Source organism: Cnephaeus nilssonii (assembly GCF_951640355.1).
Source record: "Cnephaeus nilssonii genome assembly, chromosome: 15".
NCBI classification, from domain to species: domain Eukaryota; kingdom Metazoa; phylum Chordata; class Mammalia; order Chiroptera; family Vespertilionidae; genus Cnephaeus; species Cnephaeus nilssonii.
The window spans coordinates 42,458,063-42,481,722 of record NC_137086.1 but is presented as its reverse complement, the minus strand read 5'-3'; the positions used below and the strand labels follow the sequence as shown (position 1 = coordinate 42,481,722).

At 47.8% G+C, this 23,660-nt stretch overlaps 2 protein-coding genes across 2 annotated transcripts; both read left to right on the top strand.

The window, feature by feature from the left end:
• Positions 1-263: 263 nt before the first annotated feature.
• Positions 264-5,244, top strand: CD207 (CD207 molecule; the record flags this gene model as incomplete). The annotated part of the gene is made up of 6 exons (XM_079792586.1): positions 264-339; positions 436-552; positions 2,199-2,573; positions 3,167-3,318; positions 4,273-4,391; positions 5,094-5,244. The coding sequence occupies 6 exons, from the start codon at positions 264-266 to the stop codon at positions 5,242-5,244; spliced, it is 990 nt and encodes a 329-aa protein (XP_079648712.1).
• A 3,588-nt stretch (positions 5,245-8,832) lies between these two features.
• Positions 8,833-18,446, top strand: CLEC4F (C-type lectin domain family 4 member F; the record flags this gene model as incomplete). The annotated part of the gene is made up of 7 exons (XM_079792449.1): positions 8,833-8,896; positions 9,666-9,782; positions 10,000-10,095; positions 11,601-12,716; positions 16,434-16,585; positions 17,508-17,626; positions 18,296-18,446. Exons 1-7 carry the CDS (start codon positions 8,836-8,838, stop codon positions 18,444-18,446), a joined length of 1,812 nt encoding a protein of 603 aa, XP_079648575.1. The 5' UTR covers positions 8,833-8,835.
• Positions 18,447-23,660: the final 5,214 nt, after the last annotated feature.

The following is a 23,660-nucleotide window of genomic DNA, read 5'->3' as shown; positions in this document are numbered from 1 at the left end:
AGCCTGGGGACAAGATGGTTAAGGTATCCACGTAACAGACCTCCCGACCCACTAAAGAAGGAGACAAATAACCTCTTCCTGGAATTTCAGACCTTTGAGGAAAGCCCGGAACTGTGACATAGACCAGGCAAGGTGTCTAAGTCAGGAATGGGGAACTTGGGGATTACCTGATGATCCTTTGTGGGACTCACTTCCCTTTTCTTCCAGACAAAAGTTCCTTGGTGAGAGAGCTGGCCAGAAGCACCTGTGCTGCAGAGTGCAGGATGAAGGCTGCAGAGAGTGAGATCCCAGATGCTCACTTCACTGTAGATAAACAGAACATCTCCCTCTGGCCCCGAGGCAAGCACCAGTCCCTGCTCAGAACCCGCTCAGTGCTCTCTGCCTAAACCCGAGTTTGCTGGCCCTTCAACAAATGTTGCCTTCTTCTTCCAACAGAGCCTCCTCCCAAGATGGGTTCGTCTCCAGTTCTGAGGAAACCTTGCACAGTCCGTGCTGCCTTCGTCATCCTGACGCTGGTCCTGCTCGCCTCTGTCGTGCTGCAGGCCATTCTCTGTAAGTCCTCTGGCTTCATCCTGTGAAGCCAGCTCCTTCTCCAGGGCCAGTCAGCTTCCACAACATCCAGCCCTCTCTTTCCTGCTCTCCAGTGGTCTCTCCCGCCGATGGCTTTTTCATTTGTCTCGTTTTATTTGCCTCTTTCCTTGTGCATTCACAGGGTCCCTGTCCTCAATAATATGAACTGCTGTTCTTTCTTTTCCAATTCGGGGGAGATTTTTCTGAATGGGATCAGCACTTGCATGCTTGTGCTCAAAGATATACTCTTTGTTCCAAGGAAACCTTCACCTATTTCTTTATCCCATGTCATTTTTCTCCTCCTTCTCTGAGCTCTATGTCCCTTCGATCCAGAGAGAGCCTTGTGGGAAGTCCCCAACAGTGAGTAAGATGTTTCCAACTCCACAAGGGATGGAATTCCAACTGTATCCTCAACCCCAGCTGACTAGATGGATAACTTGACCAAGAAGCCAACAAATCTCCAGGATTCTTCCCCTCCCCAGGACCCCTTTGTGCTCTCTTCATTCTGTTCCCATGAAGATCATGTCAAGGGAGCCTTCCTATTTCTTCATTAGATGTGTGACTTATCTTGCTTCTTCTCCCAGCTGAGGCCCATGGCTTCTGCAGCTGGCAGAGCCTTCGTCTTCCATCAGGAAGCAGAGGAAGAGGACATCTGTTTTCTCCTTTTAAGGCTTTGGGACATATTTGATCTTAGACTTAGAGCCTCTGAGCAGAGTCTCTTCTGCTTGGAGGCCTCTTGGCTTACTTTTGTGGGGTTTTTAAAGAAATATATTTTATTAGTTTCAGGGAGGAAGGGAGAGGGAGAGAGAGAGATGGAAACATCAGTGATGAGAGAGAATCATCAATCAGCTGCCTCCTGCACACCCCACACTGGGGATTGCACTCACAACCTGGGCATATGCCCTTACCAGGAATCGAATTGTGACCTCCTGGTTCATAGGTCGATGCTCAACCACTGAGCCATACTGGCCAGGCGCTCTTGGTTTACTTTTGGTCTCCTCTCTGGCACCAAACCTGTGACCTAATCAGAGTGTGACAATGGGAGGGATAAGAGAAGGGGATACATTGTTTCATAATTCTCCCTTTCTGTTTTCTCTGGAGAAGTCACTTCCAAGTTAGAAGTGTGCATGGCTGGCTCTTCTCATGGTCACAAAGAGCCTGTGGACAGATGTGGGAGGGGTGGTGCTGCCCTCGCTGATGGCCACTTCAGGAGTCTCTGAAAGGAGAGGCTGGGAATCAGGTGATAAGGCACAGAGGGATGTGGGGAGGGGGCCAAAGGTGTGGTTGAGGGCATCCCTTTACCAAATGTGCTCTGAACACTTAAAGAACATTTAGGACTGGGTTATAATCCCTGGTTCTGTTGCCTGTGAGGTCTTCTAACAGAGAGCCCATGTTTATCAATCTTTGCATTACCCGCAGCTACCACAGTTCCTGGCACATGGTAGGTGCCATCACTTGTTTGTTAAATAACTAGATTAGGAATGAACGTAGGATGAACAACAGCTCCTTGGGTTGAGTCCTTGGGAAACTCGAGCCCATCTCTTCCCTTCCTTTTATCACTCTGGTAACACCCCCACTCCCATCCCTAGGGACCCCTTTGACTGACCCCTTGACTTTCTCAAATCCAGATCCCTGGTTTATGGGCACGCTATCAGATGTAAAGACCAATGCCCAGTTGCTGAAAGGTCGTGTGGATAACATCAGCACCCTGAGTTCTGAAATTAAGAGGAATAGAGGCGGCGTGAAGGCAGCTGGCATTCAGGTCCAGATGGTGAATGCTAGCCTGGATCATGTGCATTCTCAGATCCGGAGGCTGGAAACTGATGTGAAGGCAGCCAATGCACAGATCCAGATGTTAACAACAAGTTGGGAGGAAGTCTACAGTTTAAATGCCCAGATCCCAGAATTAAAAAGAGATTTGGATAAAGCCAGCGCATTAAATGTAAAGGTTCGAGGACTCCAGAGCAATTTGGAGAATATCAGCAAATTACTCAAAAAGCAAAGTAAGTGACTGAGAAAATAATATTGCAAGCTTATCCGTGGCCCATGGGACATTGCTGGTCTCAAGCCTGAGGCCATTGGGGCTGGTGTGTGTGGATGGAAGCAAAAGAGGAGCAGGGTAGACATGGCTGCAAAGCTAAGAAGAGAGGGTTCAGCATTGGGGTTGGGGAGGACTTAGGGGCTTTTCAGGAAAAAAGGAACCAGGACCAACATGGGCTTCCACACAAAGGCACAGAAGATCGCATTAGGGAGTCTCTGTCCTGGCCCAAACCCAGCTATTTTTCATTATGTTTCTTACCTAGAGCCCAGGGTCTCAGCCACTTGTGATGGCCAGTGGAGAATTGCTTCTCTCTCGTGAGAGACAGATTCTCAGTCCATCCTCTCTCACTTCCCCTCTCTGAGCCCAGAGACTCTACTAACCTCAGTCAGACTTTCAGGATCTGAAAGATTGTCCCCAAACATCTACACATGAACCAAGGACCCTAGAGCCCAGCCCCATTCATTGCTATCTCTGGGATTCCACTCAAGTGTCCCCACCTAGCCAGCACCCAGAGAAACAGGAACTCCAGTGTTCACCTTTCACCCTGTTCTCCAGATGACATTCTACAGATGGTTTCTCAAGGCTGGAAGTACTTCAAGGAGAACTTCTATTACTTTTCTCATGTCTCAAAGACCTGGTACAGCGCCCAGCAGTTCTGCATGTCCAGGAATTCACACCTGACCTCAGTGACCTCAGACAGTGAGCAGGTGAGTGCTGTTTCTACTAGAGGTATATTGGTAGCTGTGTTAGGCAGGATGGGCAAGATTATGCTGCCATGACAAAAATCCCCAAATATCAGTGACCTAACAATGAAGGATTACGTCTCACACTACATGTCCAACAAGGGCCTACAAGGGGTTTTGCTCATTGTGGTTACTCAAGGAGACTTCATCTCATGTATGTTTCCACAATTGCTGAGGCAGGAAAAGGAAACATGACGAATTGTGTAATGGCTTTGCCTGGAATTAACACATCTCTACTCACACTGTCATTGTAAAGCAAATTATGTAATACTCCTAGCTTCAAAGAGGGTAGGAAGGGACCATCTTTCTGGATGCCCAGAAAACAGAAATATTTGTAAATAGCATTATTGACACCACAGAACCCAAGAAATCTTCTACCTGGTGAGGCAGGAAATCAAACCCCTTCCATTTGGAAGGTGTGCTAGTAGTGTAGGTAAGAGCATGGTCCTGGGGTCAGAGTCTAGAGTCCCAATCCTGCCTCTAACTAGTCCCAGATGAAACACAAGTAATAATAGTACCTGCCTCAAACAAACAACAATACTCAAGTAAGTGCATATAAATGTATAGTACCTTGTACATATGAAGTGCTCACTAAATTTAGATATCATTATTTGGGCCATTCTCCTGGAGTCCCTATTCTGGAGTTTAGCTAATTCTTTCTTGTGCTCTAGCACCTGCTTCCTGAGGGTCAGAAAGGCCTGAGTCCCGAGTCTGTTAGTTGCAGGGCAAAGACAAATAATTAGGAAGATGGACTCTGGGCTCTGAGCAGGGACAGGAAGAAGCTTGAGAAAGATCAGTATGCAGGTGTGTCTGTGGGTTCAGGGGCTGTCACTGAGGACAGGAGAGGAACACCCAGAGTGACAGGCGCTCTAACTCCGAGTGATGGCAGCATCTCTGCTCATTCTGTCTTCCCTACAGGAGTTTCTGTACAAGACAGCAGGCGGACGTTTCTTCTGGATCGGCCTGACCAAAGCAGGGACTGATGGGGACTGGTACTGGGTGGATGACACTCCATTCAACAAGGTCCAGAGTATGAAGTAAGGCCCCCAGAGCCCTCCTTCCCAGCCTGACTTTTTTTTGGATCAGGGCCAGGGCAGAAGCCTGGGAGAATAGTCCCTCTGACTATAGCGTTTGTGATTCTTCCCTGTCCACTGGTGCCTGGAGCACTGAACCAAAATCCAGCTCACTACTGTCACTAATTGGCTGTGGGGGCGGGGACATATCTGTGGCCTCTCTGTACCCTCTGGGGTTTGGCAGCATGGCTGTCCAGCCAACTTTTTTTAAAAATATATATTTTATTGATTTTTTACAGAGAGGAAGGGTGAGGGATAGAGAGTTAGAAACATCGATGAGAGAGAAACATCGATCAGCTGCCTCCTGCACACCCCCCACTGGGGATGTGCCCGCAACCAAGGTACATGCCCTTGACCGGAATCGAACCTGGGACCCTTCAGTCCACAGGCCCACGCTCTATCCACTGAGCCAAACCGGTTTCGGCTGTCCAGCCAACTTTGGCAGGTGTCCTAGTGTGGTTTGTGTAGAGTTATGAGAGAGGTGGGCCGGTTCAGTCCTAATCTGAGATGATGGCAGGCTTAGAGATTGACAGCTCACCGATTCCCTTCCTCTCAGGTGTGGGTGCAAAAACTTGTGACATTATCACCTGGGACCAAAGCTTGGATTGAACTTACTCCTTTCTTCATTGGAAATAGCTTGTCCTTTGTTTTTTTTCCATTTGATAGGTTCTGGATTCCAGGTGAGCCCAACAATGTTGGGAACAATGAACACTGTGTCAATTTAAAGATGTCCTCACTTCAGTCATGGAATGATGCCTCCTGTGACCATCAGCTCCTTTTCATCTGTAAACGTCACTATATTCCATCAGAACCATGACAGGACTGGCCCCCAAGCTGGCACGTTGAGCCTCAGCGCTTGTCCCAACTCAAGGAAGTGCCACTCGTCCTCCACGCTCCAAGGTGACTTTGCACCTTAACTTTCCTTGCTTCCAAAGTGTCCCAAATGCACCTGGAGTCCATCTGCCTTGGCTGGAAGTTCTTCAACCCCATAGAGGCAGCTGGAATGGAAAGGTCTTGGGTTAAAATGGGAGGGGATGGTGGAGAAGATTTAGAAATTCAAACTGCCTCATGAGATGGATCAGGACCATAATTTGGGGTACACCCTGGAGTTTTGCCAAGATCTGGGTGCCACTGCTTTTGGAGTGTTGCTGCTGCTTCCTGGCTGAGTTAGGTAATGTGTGTGCACACCTGCATACCTAGTTATTTTTTGAAAAAAGTAGAATGCCTGCAATATGGTGACAAGACTTGAGGGAGGTCAGAGTAGAGGCAGGGAGAGCCGTTGGAAGATAATTGAGTCCCTTCAGAGAAGCCTCACATGAGAGCTGCTTCAGATGCCCACGCAATTCTTCTGCTACTGATACCCAGCAGTTTTCCAGTGGATCCCCCAAATTCCCAGTTGCCTGCTTAGATGGCCGTGTTCTTTGGGAAGACTCTGCTCTTGGGGATCCTGTCCGTGCCATGGCCCCATCATCCTCTTCATCGACATCCTCTGAGGTCTGAACCCCTTCTTCCCTGGGACAGGCTCAACTGGTTCAGATCAGGGGTTGACATGGAGACATGTTTCCTTTAGAGCTGGACCAGCATCGGGTGGTCCTTTCCATCCCCCTCACTTGGTAAACTCTGAGGCCCTCTGCTCACCATCCTGCACCTCCTCTTTCTTCTGCATTTCCTCGCTTCACATGCAAAGGAAGTGGCCCTCCGTACCTGAAGAGTTCACCTCCAAGCTTCATTGGAATAAAATGCTGCCTGGGTAAAGGCCTCCCTCTGTGTGCATGTTTCATTCCTGGGTGTACAGGTGAATGTGCAGGAAAGGCCATCTGCTTTGCTAGACATGAAGTTCTGGGGTGTCCTCAGGAACCAGTGGGGGTTCAAAATTAACAAGGAGTAGAGATATCCCACAGAATAAGACCAATGCTTATCCCTGGTTTTATCAAAGTGAAGGAGAGTGAGGTCTCCAGTGTCTGTTTCTTTTAAAAAAATGATTTTATTGGTTTTTTAGAGAAAGAGGATGGGAGAGGGAGAGAGAGAAACATTGATTGGGTACCTCCTGGGAATTGAGTCTGCAGCCTGGGTATGTGCCTTGACCAGGAATCGAACTAGTAACCTTTTGGTGCACAGGACAGCCCTTAACCAACTAAGCCACACCAGCCAGGGTTGTCTGCAGTGTCTTGACCTTCTTGGTGGTCTATCCTCTCAGAAAGTCTTCTATTCTCTGGTTTTACTCTCAAGGGGAAAACTCCTCAGGTTTCCTATTCTTCCCAGAACCATGCTCACAGGAATTGGGTTCAAATCTCAGCCCAGTGGCTGAGGCAGGAATCCAGGCAGCACCAGACAGGAGGGGAGGAGAGTGGAAGCAGGAAGGAGAACAGAGTCCTACAGGGGGGAACATATTTCTTCAATGAAATCAGCTGTCTTCCAGGCCATAGACTTCTTGTTATGACCTCACATGGTAGAAGGTCCAGCAAGCATAAAGGCACAAATCCCCTTTATGAGAATACCACCCTCATGTCCTCATCACCTCCCAGAGGCCCCACTTCCTAATGCTACCAAATTGATGGTCAGGATTTCAGCATATGAATTTGGAGGGAATACAAACACTCAGACTATAGCAGTCACTGTGTGCAGCCCACACTTAAGGATGATGGCATATCTACAGAAATGATATGTAATCTTTCTGTATGGGAGATTTATCTATTTGTCTATTTATTCAAACATTTATTTATATCTATGAATTCATAGATTTTATACTTTGGGTTATAATCCAATACTATATATATATATATTTAAAAAATATAGTTTATTGATTTTTTACAGAGAGGAAGAGAAAGTTAGAAATATTGATGAGAGAGAAACATCGATCAGCTGCCTCCTGCACACCCCCCACTGGGGATGTGCCCGCAACCAAGGTACATGCCCTTGATCGGAATCGAACCTGAGACCCTCCAGTCCGCAGGCCAACGCTCTATCCGCTGAGCCAAACCGGCTAGGGCAGTACTATATATATTTTCTTGCTCAAGTCCTTCCAGCTTTGGGAGCTTCTTTCATTCGCCTCCTGTGTCCTTTTGATATATTTGCATCACTTAAAAACAAAACAAAACACATCTCTTTACTTTCTGACAGTATAAGATACCCCAGGATCGTTTTGTAGATTTCCTGCTCCAGTCCTAGAATCAGACATTTCTCCAAAACATCCTGGCCTTTTTGTTTGTGTGTGTGTTGTTGTTTTTTGGGAATGTTACTAGAAACCAAAATGTGGGTGTTGTTGCTTCTCCTTGGCTGAGAGATCTAGGTAATGCATGCATGGGCATCTAACTGGCTTTTGAAAAGATCATTACACCTGCAATATGGTGACAGGACTTGAGGGAGGCAAGACTAGAGGCAGGGAGAACTAAAGTTAGAAGACTAATTGGGTTACAGCCGGGTGAGATGGTGGCCTGCACGGAGGCCTGTGATGGGACAGATTACAGTTTATGATAAAGGATGCAAACAAACAGCTGTAGAGATATAAAGGGTGTGGTCAGGAAAGGCCCAGAGCACAAGAGCCTCTGTCCCTGAGGAATTGGGGAGCAATTCCCTCCAGGCACATGGATGTGTTCACCAACCAGGAAACTCCTTGAAAGTTTGTGAGCTTTTATAACTCAATCTCGAGGCCCCCTCTCCTACCTGGAGGTGGGGGTGGGATGGTTGGGGTGGGATTGGAGAGGTAGGAGCTTGCTCTTTCTGAGACTACCTCCCACCCTGAAGCCATCTAAGGGTCCACCCCTAGTCACTTTATTAGCATAAACTCAAGGGTAGTTGAAAGGGGCTTGCTATGAATAACAAAAACACTCCTATTACTCAGGAAGTGTCATGGGCTTTAGGAGCTCTGATCCATGAACTGGGACAGAATCCACTATATGTTTCATTCTATCACAGACCCTTACCTGCCATGCCAGCTGTGAGGTCCTGAGTGGACAGCGAGGCCCTGAAAGGGTCTAGGGCTAGGATTAAGTCAGCCATGGGTCACAAGGATTTTTTTCTGCAAAGCTGGGAAGGAACCTCTGATCTCCTCCTAAGTTGCTGGTGAAAGTGTTTGTGATTTGGGGGCAGAGGCTAGCGTTTGGGGGCTACGCTGGAGAGCAGATGTTGGGGTGATGGGCCTGAGGAGAGGGTGAGGACTGGTGTGGACTGGGAAGAGGAAGAGGATAGGGCCTGGGCAGACTGGTGCCTGGGTGTCCTGTGGGGAGGGGCCTTACTGGGGTGCTTCTGCAGAGTCAGCGGGGAGGGGAGAAGGAGGAAGGCAGAGTTTAGGTGTGGTCAGGAGCATAAAAGTCCAGGGTATCTCAGCTTCCTTCCCACCACTACTGGCCCACAGCACAACCTCAGGAGCTGAGGCGGGGAGCAGCTCTGGAGGAGAAAGGAAGCAGAGATGAATGGTGACAAGGCCCACTTCCGCAGAGACAACCAGTCTGTCTCCCTGCACCCCCACGGTGAGGACACTGGGGGCTAAGCCGTCCTCAGTCAGGCACTGGCTTGCTTGTCCCCCAGCCCTCCGCCATTTTCTCAGCCCCCTCTTAGCAGCCCAGAGCTCCCTATGCTCATTGCTATGTCAGCCTCCAGAACAAACAGGCAAGGGCAGAAGGTGGGTCTGGAGAAGACAGAGAGGCAGGACACCCTCCAATCTCTGCACAAAATCCCCAGACCTTTATTTAAGGATGGCAACCTGGCAAGAGAGAGCGTGAACTTAGAATTCGGAGGGACCTGGTTTTGAATCCCATCTCTGTACCCCAGGAGGTTCAGGGGATCAGCTCCCAGACTCCCTGGCACAGCCCTTCTTAGGACACAGACAGGGGGCCTTCTGACCCAGGCAGAGGGAGTCTCCAGGACTGATCCATGTCCGTTTGTGGAGGAGGCAGCAGCCCCAAAGACCTGTGAGTCTTGCTCTGGTCCGGATTCATGGGCGAGACTGGCCCTGGGACTCTGAGGTCAGGATTCTTGCCCTCTCCTTCCCATCCTGCCTCCCTCCATCCTTCCCTCTTCTTTCATTCGAATCACACTTCTGTTGCCCTCCCTGTCCAGGCTAGGTTCTGTACCCTGTACACCTTCGCCAGCCTTTGTGTTGCTACCAGGCTACATTCCCCTTCTCTGTGACAACTGCAGGTGTTCTCATCCCCATCAGACAGGCCAGGAGACTGAGCCCGAGGGGCTAACTCTGCCCAGCCCGCACTCTCCTCCTGGACACTGGTGTCTCCCCCACAGGCCTGGACTCCTCGGCAGTGGCTCCAGCAGCCCCCAAGATGTCAAGGCTTGTTCTGGCCAGCCTGGTATTTATGGTCATGATCATTGCCATCTCTCTTATGGCTCTCTTTGTTGTGGGTAAGCTCCTAGGTAATCGGAATCCCACAGACTCTCCCTTTCCTGGAAAGAGGCCACTGACCAAGGGGGCCTCCCAAGAGCAGAGGCCCAAGAGCAGAAGCTCCGAGGGGTACTGGGTGCCACCTCCCTCCTTCTGGAACCTGACTGGGGGAGGGGATAGCCCGTTCTCAGGCTCAATGCTGAGGGATTGTGCTGACCCAGGAATGGGGTGTCTCAGTTCTACAGAAACCAAGACCTGCACCAGAGGCCTATGCCTACTCCCAAGAGTTTCTGGGAGACAACACTACCTGGCAGTTATCGGTGGAACACGACAGTGAGTAGCCACAGTGGTGCCGATGGGTGGGAGGGAGCTAGGGCATCCGGGTGCCCAAACCCTAGGATGGGCCTCTCCCCTAACACTCCCTGCCCTTGAACGAGTGTCACTATCCTCACAGAAAGGCATGATTTTTTTTTTTAGAGAACAGCTTTATTGATGTATAATTGACACCTAATAAAATACCCATATTTAAAATGTACAATCTAAGAACTTTGGACATATGTCTATACCCATGAAACCATCACCACAATCAAGATAATGAATATATTCATTATCCTTCTCCCAAATTTACTTGTGCCCTTCGCCGTCATTCCCTATCTCCTCCTCCCTTCATCCCCAGGCGACCACCGATCTACTTGCCGTAATGTAGCTCACTTGGCTTTTTCTAGAGTTTTATATAAAAGGGATCATATAATGTATACTCTTTTTGAGTACTCTTTATCAGTCATGTGATTTGCAAATATTTTCTCAGGCCAGGCTTATCTTTTCATTCTCTTAACAAGATTTGAATTTTGATTATGTATAATTTATAGATTTCTTTCTTTTATGGGTTGGTCTCATATCTGAGAAATCTTTGCCTATGCCAAGGCCACAAAGACATCCTTGATGTTTCTTTCTGGAAATGTTATAGTTTTGGGTTTTAGATTTAGGCCTATGATTAATTTTGAGTTAATTTTTGTATATGAGATTCATTTTTTTGGCATATGGATGTACAATTGTTTCAGTATCATTTGTTGAAACAATTATCCTTTCTCCACAAATTGCCTTTGTATCTTCATTGAAATCAATTGTTCATACATGTATGGGTGTATTTCTAGATTTTCTATTCTGTTCCATTGATCTACAATGGAACAGAATCAGCCTGGCCTGCACCCTTTTGCAGTCTGGGACTCCTTGGGAGATGACCGACTGATGGCTTAGGCCTGCTCCGGCCCGGGGAGTAGGCCTAAGCCATCAGTTGGACATCCTTAGCGCTGCTGCAGAGGCAGGAGAGGCTCCCACCACTGCCCCTGCACTCGCCAGCTGCTGGGCTTCTGGCTGAGCAGCTTTCCCTCCGTGGGAGTGCACTGACCCAGGCAACTCCTGTGTTGAGTGTCTGCCCCCTGGTGGTCAGTGCACGTCATAGCCACTGGTCGTTCCACTTTTTGGTCTATTTGCATATTACCCTTTTATTATATAGGATTATTATATAGGATTTGTCTATTAATATGACTCTTGATGGCATCTAGGTTACAGTAGGCAAGTATTTTAATTTTTCTGCCCCACAGTTCACTTGGGATAGGCCTTTATTTTATTTTATTTTTTTTGGCTCATATTCTCAGGTGGCCTGTCCCCAGGGTCTCAGTGGCTGCAGGGAGCAGCAGGTTGCTTGAGGAGCACTCAGGGCTGTGTCGCAGACATTCCCCTTGGAAAATTTAAGAACACTCTGGTTGGCTCCATATAATTAATGTTTCCCTATGTAATGGGCCTCTTTGGCTGCCTTCTCCATTTCCTCCCTCCAGATCCCTACCACTTTGGGGTGGCAGAGTTACAAGAGACCCTCCAGATGTTTAAAGACCACGTGGAGAACTCCAGCACCTGGACCGTGGAGATCCAGATGTTGATGTGCAGAGTGGACAATGTCAGTTCTCAGATCCAGATGCTCGGTGGTCATCTGAAAAATGCCAGTGCTGACATCCAGATGGTAAAAGGCATTCAAAAACAAGCCAGTACCTTGAGTTTGCAGGCCCAGGTGTTAAAAAGTTCCTTGGACAGGGCCAGTGCTGAGATCCGGAGACAAAAGGGAGATCTGGAAAAGGCAAATGCTTTAAATTCCCAGGCCCAGAGTTTCTTAAAAACCAGTTTAGAAAACACCAGCTTTGAGCTCAACATGTTAAGCAGAGGCTTAGAAGATACCAACAGTGAAATTCAGGCACTGAAGGCAGGGTTGGAAATGGCAAATGCCCAGGCCCAATTGGCAAACAATAGTTTAAAGAATGCTAATGCTCAGATCCTCATTTTAAGAGGCAATCTGGATAGTGTCAATCATTTAAGGGCCCAGAATCAGGTTTTAAGTGATAGTTTGAAAAGAACCAATGCTGAGATTCAGAAGCTAAAGGGAAGCCTGCAAAATGCAAGTGATTTAAACTCCCAGACCCAGACCCTTATAAAAGGCAGTTTAGACAATACTACTGCTGAGATCCAGTCATTAAGAGGTCATTTGGAAAGGGCTGGCAATGAGATTCACTTGTTAAAAAGAGATTTGGAAACAACCACTACCCAGACCCAAATAGCAAACAGTCGCCTAGAGCAGACCAATGCTCAGATCCAAGGATTGAAAACAGAACTGGAAAACACCAATGCCTTACATTCCAATATTCAGGTGTTAAACGATCAGTTGAAAAATGCCAGCAGAGAGATACAGATCCTGAAACAAGGAATGAAGGATGCGGCGACCTTACAGTCCAAGACCCGGATGCTAGAGAGCAATCTGCAGAAGGCCAATGTCGAGGTTCAGAGGTTAAAAGGGGAGTTAGAGAGCACTAAAGCACTAACTGCGAAAGTCCAGGAGCAGCAGAGTAGCCTGGAGACCCTCCGTGCAGCCTTTGCTTCTCAGGAGCAGCTACAGAAATCCCAAAGTAAGTGGGAGGGAGGGGTTGGCCTGGGGAAGGTACAGTCTCTTGGGAGGGTGGAGTCTCCTGTCCCTTTGGCCTTTTCTTACTTCACCAGGCATCCCTCTGGGGAGAAGTGTGGGTGCTATAAAGGGGCCAAATCCAACCAAATAGGCTCACTGTGCCCAGGCAGTGGTGGAAGTGGCATAGGCAGCAGAGTCCCTGCATTCAAGTTGTTTATCATTTGGCCAGACTGATACTTGTGGGGGCGGGGGGAGGAGAACTATGTATGGTGACCGTGTGTGGAAAGACAGCGGGTGCTAGTGGGGCCAGACAGCTTTATTTCTGACATCCTGCTATCACTAACTCTGATCAAGTTGCTTACCTTCCATTTTCCCATCTGCAAAGTGAGGACAATAATATGCGCCTCACAGGGAGGATTAAATGAGTTTATACATATAAAGCATTTAACACAGTATCCAGCATTCCTGCATTCATCTGACAAAAAAATTTTGAGGCCCTATTATGTATCAGGGGCATAAAGATGAATAAGGTGTGATGCCCGCCCTTGAAGCTCACAGGCTGGTAGAGCAGCCTTGCATGAAAGGCATGCGGAGAGGCGGAGAGTCGTTAAGAGTGTCATGTGAGAGCAGGTCTAGGAACTGGGGGTGGGCAGGAGGAAAAGAAGGGAAAGAGAAATCTTCTGGGGGCCCATGTCCTCTGGTGTAGAGAAGGGATCTTCCAAGGGGCAGCGGGAGGAAATCTTTCAGAGGAGAAAAGATCAAAAGATGTTTTGTTGAGAAGATGGCCCTTGAACGGAGTCCTGGAAAACTAGTAGGTGTTTGACGAACAAATAGGGTAAGAACGTAGCAGGTTCACAGGCATGGACATGTGAAGCCACGAGGTTCAGGAAACTTCAAGCAGCTTGTCTGACTGGACTGTGGCCAAGAGGGCAGTTGATGAGGTGCAGGCTGAAAGGACCGTAGGCGGGGGGCAGAATGGTGCTATCAAACTGTTTTAAATGCAGCCACAGCATGAATTTCATTTTACCTTGTGACCCGGTATAATCATGTGTCACACACGCGCGCGCACAGACGCACAACACAAACAAAACTTTTACCATACAAATGCACCATGATATTTCATAGTTTATTCTTAAAAAACAAATAACACCTTGACACAACCCACTCTTGGGTTGATAACTGTAGTTTGAAAGACTCTGTGCGAGAAAGGTAGGCACACCTGGAGAGCGACTGGCTAGATATGGAAGGCCTCTGAGCTTGGCTTTCATCCTTCAGGGAATGAGTATCTACCCAAGGGCTTCAAGGAGGCTGACTAGAGAGGTGTCCTGCTGAGATGGGGGATAAAACAGAAGAGCAGCAAGATGTGGACATGCTTAGCCAGAGATGCTGGAGGGATGTTCATGGGACGTGACAAGCAGGCTATCTGGCGTGTAGGAGAGAGGTCCTGGCTGCAGACAGAGATGTGGGAGCCCTGCGTATGTTGGTTCTGGTTGTGGCAATGGGAGTGAAGGTGGGGTGTGCATGAGATAAAATGCTTTATGAGAAGAAGGCTGAGGGTGGAAACAGGAAACCAGTCGTCAGGTGCCCGCAAGGGAAAGAGATGTTTTTGGTTTTTTGAATATGTTTTTATTGATTTTAGAGAGAGGAAGGGAGAGGGAGAGAGAGATTGAAACATCAACGATGAGAGAGAATCATTGATTGGCTGCCTCCTGCACGCCCCCTACTGGGGATCGAGCCCCCAACCCAGGCATGTGCCCTTGACTGGAATCAAACCTGGGACCCTTCAGTCCACAGGCTGATGCTCTATCCACTGAGCCAAACCAGCTAGGGCAAGAGATGTTTTTGAAGGAGACTCGGGGAGGCAGGAGGAGAACCAGGAGAGGGTTAATTAGGGAAGCCAAGGAAGGACAAATTTTCAAGAAGAAACTGGCTAGTCCTGGCAAATACCCTAGAGAGGCCCGGTAAAAACACCAATGGACATTCATGGACTCTGGCCAGTTAGTAAGTCAATGGAATGAAGTTTCAGTGGAAAGTTGTGTGAATGAAAGATAAGGTGCATAAGTCATTCAAGGAGCTTGGCCGAAGAGGACAGAGATGAGGCTAAGGTGAGGGGAATGGCAGGCTAGAGGGAGGGGGTAAAAAAACATGTGTCATCGATATTTACATAATAAAACCTAGATATTAATTATAGGCAATGTGGCAAATACTGAAAAAGAGAAAGAAGAGAAAATAACCACCTGCATGTCCGTGAAAATGTTTATATTTTCTATATCAACCCACTGCTAACATTTTGGTGGACTTCCTTGCGAGGGTTTTTCTAGATTGAGATAGGTTTGATGTGATGTGAGAGAAAGGAACCAGTGGCCTTCCCGGCTTCCCATTGCTCACAGGGGAAAATCCCAAACTCCTTCACAAAGGATGTACGATTCAGTGCTGGTGAACCTGCTCAACTTTGTCTCCTACCTCTTATGTACCGATCACACTGATGATTGAACAGACCAGACCAGGCCATGCTGTTTCACACCTTTGTGTTTTTGTGTCTACTCTTCCCCATGCCAGGAATGCTTTCGTTGGCCCTGACCACCTGGCAGACTGTTCCTCAGTCTTTTAAGACTCCCACCTAGGGTGTCCTCCCTGTGGCCCACATCCAGCCCAGGTGAAACAGACCGTACCCTCTTTCCTGCCTCTATTGTACAATGCACATGGTGTTCAATCAATGCATCTCCAATACCAGTCTTATTTTCTAGACTGTACCTTCCTTGAGGGCATGAATAATGTCTTATTGATCTTTGTGTTATAGTGCCTAGTTCATAGTTAAGGAATGTTGAACAATTAATGTTTTTTTCTATCTTTTTAAAAAATATATTTTTATTGATTTCAGTGAGGAAGGAAGAGGGAGAGACAGATAGAAACGTCAATGATGAGAGAATACCATTGATTGGTTGCCTCCTGCATGCCCCACACTGGGGATCGGGCCTGCAACCCAGGCATGTGCCCCAACCAGGAATTGAACCATGACCTCCTGGTTCATAGGTTGATGCTCAACCACTGAGCCATGCTGGCTGGGCATGAATGTTGATTAAAGAATAAATGGATGAATAAGGGAGTCTGTGTGGCACCATTTCAAAGAGCTGTAGGTATATATGATGTTAAGGAGCAGAGTGCCATGGCAGGGAGGGACAAAGGAGCTGAGAGACTCAGAGTTTGTGCTCAGGGAGGAGCTTATTGAAATTGTGAAGTCAGGCAGACCAGGTGATGACAAGATCCCATCAGTCATTCCCTTAACTTCATCCCCATCCACTTCAGCTGCCCACACCCAGGTATGGTCCTGGGTGTGGGCAGCTGAAGTGGATGGAGATGAAGGCAAGGAAATGAGTGATGCCATGGGGTGGCTGAGAAATCTCCCCGTAGGGAGATGGCAGGGAATTGAAGTACAGAGGACTGTCAGGTGATAGCAATGAGTTGGGAAACAGGGTAGTATAACCAGAAAGCAGGAGTCCACAAAGCTGCCAGAGGATCCCTGGAGTGAGGTGTTCCTGGCTGCACCTCCCTTGCATATTGGGTAGTAGGCTGGGGGTGCAGCCTCCTGGGCCTTGCATGGCAAAAAGCATTGCACGGTCTTGTGACACCCAGTGGTCAGTCCCTGGAGAGGTCAGGAAGCCAGCTCTCAGATACCCACAGCCAGCCCCTGGTTCTCTCTCGTCCCCAACCTTTGCTCCAGATGAACTTCTCCAGCTGATCCTGCAAGGCTGGAAGGTCTACGGCAGCAACATGTATTACTTTTCTCATGTCAAGAAGTCTTGGCAGGAGGCTGAGAAGTCCTGCGTGTCCCAGGGAGCCCACTTGGCCTCGGTGACCTCTGCAGAGGAGCAGGTCAGAGCTTTGGGTTTGGGATGGTGCTGATGGGGTGGATATGGGATAAGGGCCATTGATACTTTGGCTTTGCCCCTCTCAGAGCAGTTGTGGCAGAAACTTTCATGTCATCTCATCAGTTAGGGAGCAAATATTTATTGAGTTCCAGTGACCATCTTGCACTGGAGGTAGAAGCACTGACAGCAAACCCACAAGTCCTCAATGAATGAGGGCCACATCCAGAGGCCCACAGAGGTCAGCAGTGAGGGGAGGGAGGTGGCACCACATGACTGCCCTTAAAGTGTGGGAAACATTCTTCCCTCCCATCCCCTCATTTAGCCCCTCAGCCTCATCTCTGGTTGTCAACTTGATTTTAACGTCAGTTAATCCAATGGCTATGGAGGGTCCATGAACAGGAGACCCAAGCTTCTGGGCAAGGCTAGATGCACAATAGGAATTTGAGGACCACCAAAGGCATTGTAGTTCTGGGTGGCTCATTTGCCAAAGGTACTTAGAATTTACTAGGGTTATTGACAAAGTAGGTTTGGCGTAATTCATTTTATAGAACTGCCCATCCCTGTGGTTATCCTGAGACTGCTCTTGTATGTCTGTCAAAGGACATGCTATTTTGTAAAACAAAACTTCTTAATAAGCCATGGCCAGGTCTCCAGGACTCTCTCTCTCTCATAGTCCAGTCTCTGTGTCTCAGTAAAGCCACACTCCTGATTAAGTCAACATGGGAGAAGCTGAACTTCCCTTGAGGGGACCTGGCTGCTGCCCTAGATCCTGGACAAACCATGGGAGGCGCAGGGGGGACCCGGCTCCTTCAGAGGAGTGGCTGCATGCCCTGGAACCAGGAGGCGGTGCCCTGGACTCCTCTTCTACATGGCTGAGGGAACCAGCTCCTCACTCGGGGTCAAGCAGCACTGCCTTTTCTTTACAGGCATATCTGACAGGGTTCACACGGTCCTCCTACCACTGGATTGGCCTCACTGACAGGGGCACGGAAGGCTCTTGGCGCTGGATTGATGGGACACCATTCAATTATGACAGGAGCAGAGTGTGAGTCCAGTCACTGTCTGGTGTTGTCCCAGGTACTGTCTTGGGCAGGCCTGCTTAGTGATTCCTGTCCTATGTGTGTATACCTGCCCACTGAGTGTTAGTGTTATATGTGTGATATATGTATGATATATGTTTGATGTGTGTATGGTGTATGTGATGTGTATATGCAGTGTGTGTGTGATTATTTATGATGTGTGTGTACAGTGTGTGTTTATGATTATGTGTGATGTATGGTGATATGTTTGTGCATGTGTGATGTGCATGATGTGTGTGATGTGTATGGCGTGTCTGTGTACACATGGGCATATTTGTGATCTTTGCCTGAACCCCTCCTCATGGTCTTGGGGTTGGCAGGCAGCCCATAAGAAGACCTTCCTGTTTATTTGTTTGTTTTGCCTGTCTACACTCTACATAGGCCTGGTCCCCCATCACAAGGTATCTGAATGTGAAATCTGGGGAGGGGGCTCATAGCTCCAGACACCCTTTCTCTCCCTTGATCCTCAGTAACTAAGGACAACCTCAGCAGAGCACCCTGATGCTGAGTCTGGGCCCAGCTTTGTTCCCATCCTGGGGCCACCAGGGAATTAGGGACCCATGTCACTTGAGCTCCTTATGCCACAGTGGAGGCGGGGGGGGGGGGCTTCTTTCATCTAGCCTTCTTCTTTCCAGGTTTTGGTACGAAAATCAGCCCGACAACTGGCAGCACGGGAATGGGCAGGATGAAGATTGTGTTCATGTTCAGCAGAAGTGGAATGACAACAACTGTAATGCCCTCCATCAGTGGGTCTGCAAGAAGCCCATCAGTCAGGGTGTGGCCTGAAGTAAGCCAGAGCTGAGGGCTCAGTGCCCCTGCCAGCTCTGGACCCTTCCCACCATGATGTCCTGTGGAGCCTCTGAACCCAGCTTGTTCTCTGGGGCCTTCCATTTGGCCTTTTGTGTTTCCTGCCCTGTCCTTTTATTTAACCCTTCAAACACGCTTACCTCGCAGGACCCTATGGGATGATCAACTTCTCAAGGCAAGAGCCTTGTTGTGCTTCTGTATCCTCCTCAGCAACCAGTGCAGGCCTGTCAGACAGCAGGTCTTCAATAAACACTTGTGGATGAACAGAAGCTGTGTGCTTATCTCTGCGACAGCCGCCACACTCCCTTCTCCTGGGGCTGGTTCTCCTTCCTCAGTGTCCCTTCTCCTGAAACAAGTCATGGTCATCCCAGGAGTTCCCTGCATTTTCTTTGCTGCAGATGGGCTGGGGCTGGATTTTTCCAGGCCTTTAAACCACTCCAAAACCTTCTTTCTCTCCTTTGGCTGGTCTCGTCTTGTCTTCAGACTGTTACTATCTCTGGCTTTGGCCTCATCTTGTGACCCCGTTCATCCTTCCTGGGACTCAGCTTTCTGCCAGCTCAGTTTAGAATAAGAATTTCTGAGCGGTTCTTTGCCCTGCCATGTGGTGTCCCCCCCACCCTATGCATGCAGAGGGAACCTTAACATTTCTGGAGTGCTTTCACTGCACAGCTCTCTCCCCTTTGTACTCCTTCCCATATTCAAGCACTCTGTCTCCCCAAACGCCCATTTTCTCTCTCCAGCTTAATGAGACTGTCATGCCCCCGTGGTGCCCTCTTCCCTGCACTGTGGTCTGAAAAGAGTGTCAAGGAAGAAACCCTGGGGTGTTGTGGGCTCACCCGGTCTGCTTCCCTATCCAGGAGCTCAAATTACAGTTTTGCTCTGTTGTCCAATGTCTGAAAATAATTGTTTCGTGTATTGTGTCCAGTTTTCTAGTTGCTTACAGCGAAGGGCTGGTCCAGTTACTCCATTTTGATCAGAAATGGAAATATGTTTATCTTTTATGATATCTTTGGTTGAATCAGACTTTAATCTGTGTGCATTCACATTTTCTTTTTGGCTTTTTTTCTCATGGCTTCTTAGCTTTTTATTAATCTTAGAGACTCCTCCTCCATCCCAGGATTGAAATAACATTTTGCTGTATTTCTTCTACTACTTTTATATAGCTTTATTTTTTTACATTTACATTACTAAGCCATCTGGAATTTTCTCAAATATAATTAAATGATAACATACTCTTTTTCACTCACTTGAAAAGCCAACTTTTTCAAATACGAAATTCACAAGTTTGTTTCTGAACTCTTGATTGCATTCCAATGAAGTCCCTTTTCCTTTACGGGAAACATGTTGTTGTAATTATTGTAGTTTTATAATATGTTCGGTTATCTAGCAGGGCAAGACTCTTTTAAGTTTTTCAAAAGTTTTCAGATCTTCATGGGACAAGCTTGGTGATTGGTGGGTTCTACCGAAGGGCATGAAGTGGCTAGCTGCGTTTTTCATCAGAGTATCCCTGCATTTCCGATTTCAGTTCCTCCAAGTGAGTCAGGAGAGTAAGAAGCTAGGGAGATTCCTTGACAAGTGGAATAAGGGAAACCGAGACAATATAATTAAGGCCAAAAATCTGAGCAATCTACATCCAGCTAGTGAATCACAAGGTTTTATCTTTCCTAACCAAGGACACTAAGGAGCAAATGGTTTACATATTCCACACCTTCCGGAGACAGCACAGCCTCAGTCCTGGTCCCTCTTCAACGATGTTCTTGATGACATTCTTTAACAACGAAACCAATCAGAAAATACCGCCTCACCCCTCTATACACACATTTTGATGAATCAACAGATTGAAGGACATACCTGAAAAGCTAATGACTATTTGTTAAGAATAGAAATTTCTGAGCCTCCTCTGAGACCTCCCCAGGATTCTGGCCAAAGAAAGATAAGAAGCCTCAAGACAAAGGATCCATGGCGTGCTCTCTCGCAAACGCACACCCACTCCTTGTACCTCTGCTGTTTTCTCCTAAACTCCAAGGGACCCCACAAGACTTGCAACCAGGGGAGCAGCCGTCAGTGGCAGCTTGACCTGAACTGATCCCCTAAATCAGTCTCTAAGGCCCCCTTTCTCTGACTTTTCCTCTCCTGCTGCTTCTTCTACCTTAAGCCTTCCCTTTATTTCACTGTCCCCAGCTTTACAAAACATACTCTCAAGAGCCACCTGGACCATGCTGTGAAATCTTTCCTACACAAAGTCAAGCACCCACACACTACTAGCAAGCCCTAGGCAGACCCACCCCAGGCCCAGACCCCATCCAGTAACACAAGGGTAACACACTCCACAGAAATAAATTCTTCAGTATTTGGCCTGAGAAATAGAAGCTGAGTGGTGAGCAGTCTATAGGCCCAGAGGGCAAAGGGGGCCGGGCAGCTCACTGTTTTATATATAGAGGCCCCTGAAGCTCCCTGCTTCAGTCTGGCTGTGCAGACCTCTCTGGATATAAACCACCCTTCTGCAATATAGGCAGTGGGGTGTTGCCTGGTTACTGAAGGTGGAGGAGAAGATGAATAAGCCAGTTCTTCTGTTTTCAGTCTGCCCTGCACCCCTGCCTTCAGAGGTAACAGGTACTTCTGAGTTCTGAGTTCACTGAGTTGTCCTGATTTTTATTCACTACCCCTATTCAGACACTACTACTGTGGTAGAGTTCCATTTTCTCAGTTTTGCTGAGTCAGCTACCACTCATCCATTCACTCCCAGCTTCCAAATTTTGTTGAAATGCCTTGTCTGCTATTGATTCTTCTTCTCCCATTCTCTTTGTCATCCTGTGTTTTTCTTGTTTTTATTTCTTCACTGTCATTATAGTAGAGTTTTGGAGAAAAACAGACATGAATGTGTGTATTTTTATTTTTAGGATTTTCCTGGCTTATACAAAATAAAATAGCTGCCAGTGTTAAATAATATGTCCTGCTTTTTTGAAATTTACTGTGATTTTCTTTTGGTCTTGTATATGCTCACTTTTTATAAATGTTCCATAGGCATATTTATTACATTAGGCTTGTGATTGTTATTATTTAGATGTTCTATATCCTCATTTATAATTTGTCTGCCCAACCTATCAATTTCTCTAAGAGGATTAAAAAAACACACAACTCTTGCATGTGTAACATTAATCTATGTGTATCATTTTCTCACAGTCTTGTATTTATAAAGCTTTTGATTTATATATTTCAGAGTTCCTTTGCTTTATGTCTAAGGATTCATAACCTCTAAATCTACTTGAAGAATTTTGCTTTTTTATCAATATTCATTCAATCAAGGAATATTTATTGTGCCTTTACTATGTACCAAGCACTCTTCTAGGTTTTTGGGATTCAACAGTGAAACAAACAGATACAAGTCCCAGCCCTCATGTAGTTGGTATTCTAGTAGGAGGCAGGGATACTCAGCCCCTCACAGTCACAGCAAGGAGTCCTGTGGAGCTTGAAACCTGAGGGAGGTGACATTCTGGAGTAGCAGGCAGCTCTGCATCATCAATCCAGCCGACCACAGCCTGTGGTCCAAAGGTAACGGGACAGGGACAAATAAACATGAAGGATTCTCTCCCGCTCACTCCCGAGTCAACCCTCATGCCTGGGCTGGCCCTGTCTCTCTTCCCAGGGAGGTTCTGAAAACTGCAATTTCCCCAAGAGGGAGTCAGAATGGCAGAGGAACTAAGTTGTCTGCAGACTGAGTGGAGCCAGAGTGAAGTCCTCAGCTATCCTGGGGGGAAGTGGCCAGCTCGCACCCTGGAGGGCCTGCCCCACCCTGTCTCTGCTGTGGAAACCCTGTACAGCTGCCCCTTGTGGTGACCATGGATTGTGTTGGTGGCAGTAGCAGGCTGTGACAGACAACTGTCACCACTTGGGCTGTGCTGTTGGCACCTTGATGTCCACAGCCTTTTCTCCCAGAGCCATGGTTTCCAGTCTTTCTGGATACAAGGACCCAACCTGATCGAGGCTGGGCTCTCCCACTGTGACTTAGGGCAGTGATCGGCAAACCGCGGCTCACCGCTCTGTTGACTAATGAGTTTGCCGACCACGACTTAGGGGACAGCCTGACTCTGGCAGAGGGGGAAGGAAGCATAGACTTCTTTGCTGTCATGAAATGACCTCCCAGGCCTGCTTTTCTGGGGGCAGGGGACCACTTCTCAGTCCGGAGAGTGAACACATTCTGGAGGATGTCTCAGCATTTTGAGGATGAGGAAAGGCACTTGTTTAGAGGAAAATGTGCCCATGTTATAGTCAGCAACTCTGAGTGTCCTCTACTAACACTTGCTCCCATACACTGTACCCAGCTTTAGGCCTGGGCCTTGGCCCAGTCCCCCCAGTATGCCTGCACCATGCCTGCCAGAAAGACCCTCTCCCTTTGTATTGTTCTCACTTAGAAGGAGCACTAATAAGTCACTCTAACTATCTGCTGCCAGCAATTCCTGCAGCTCAAAGCCAATCAATCCCATGGTCAGTGAAGGCCCCAGACCCCAGGAAAAATCACAGAAGAATAAGGAGGCCTGGGTTGCTCTTGGGAAGGGTGATTCAGGATAGAAAAGGGACCTCCAGGACAAGGGTCTTCACAGCACAAATTTGCCTCTTAGCTCCCCCTATCTTCCCCAAAGTAGCCTGCACCCCACTGCTTCTTGACTCTCCCCTAAGCCCTGCTTTTGTTGTAATCTTAACCTTCTTATATCTGACAAGCATTTCCCATTCCCAGCTGTATGGGTCCCAGGGCTGGGGTTCCAGGCCCTCTTCAAGGTGGCCCCAATGAGCCTTTCTTAATATCCCGGCTACCAGGCCATGGGAACCGAGCCCTGTGCCTCAGCGTCCTCTCAGCCAGCTCTGATGGCAGCTTTTGCACTGGTGCTCAGAACATCCCTCTGCACGAGTCCCTTAGGATTTATCTGTACAATAGCTGAATTTCTGGACGTTCTGTCTGGCTCATAAATCATCTCTGCTGTGTAGCCATCGCTCACAGGACAGTGGGAATTACGAGAAGCAGGAGAGATTGGGGGTTATAGACCCAGGTTCTGTGGTCAGACTGTCTGGATCCAATCCCAGCGTTGGCCCTTTCTAGCTGGGAAAACCAGTTACCTGACTTTTGTGTCTCAGTTGTTCTTCTGTGAAAATTTTAGAGTACCTCCCCCTTGAGGCTGTTGTGTGGATTAAGAAAGT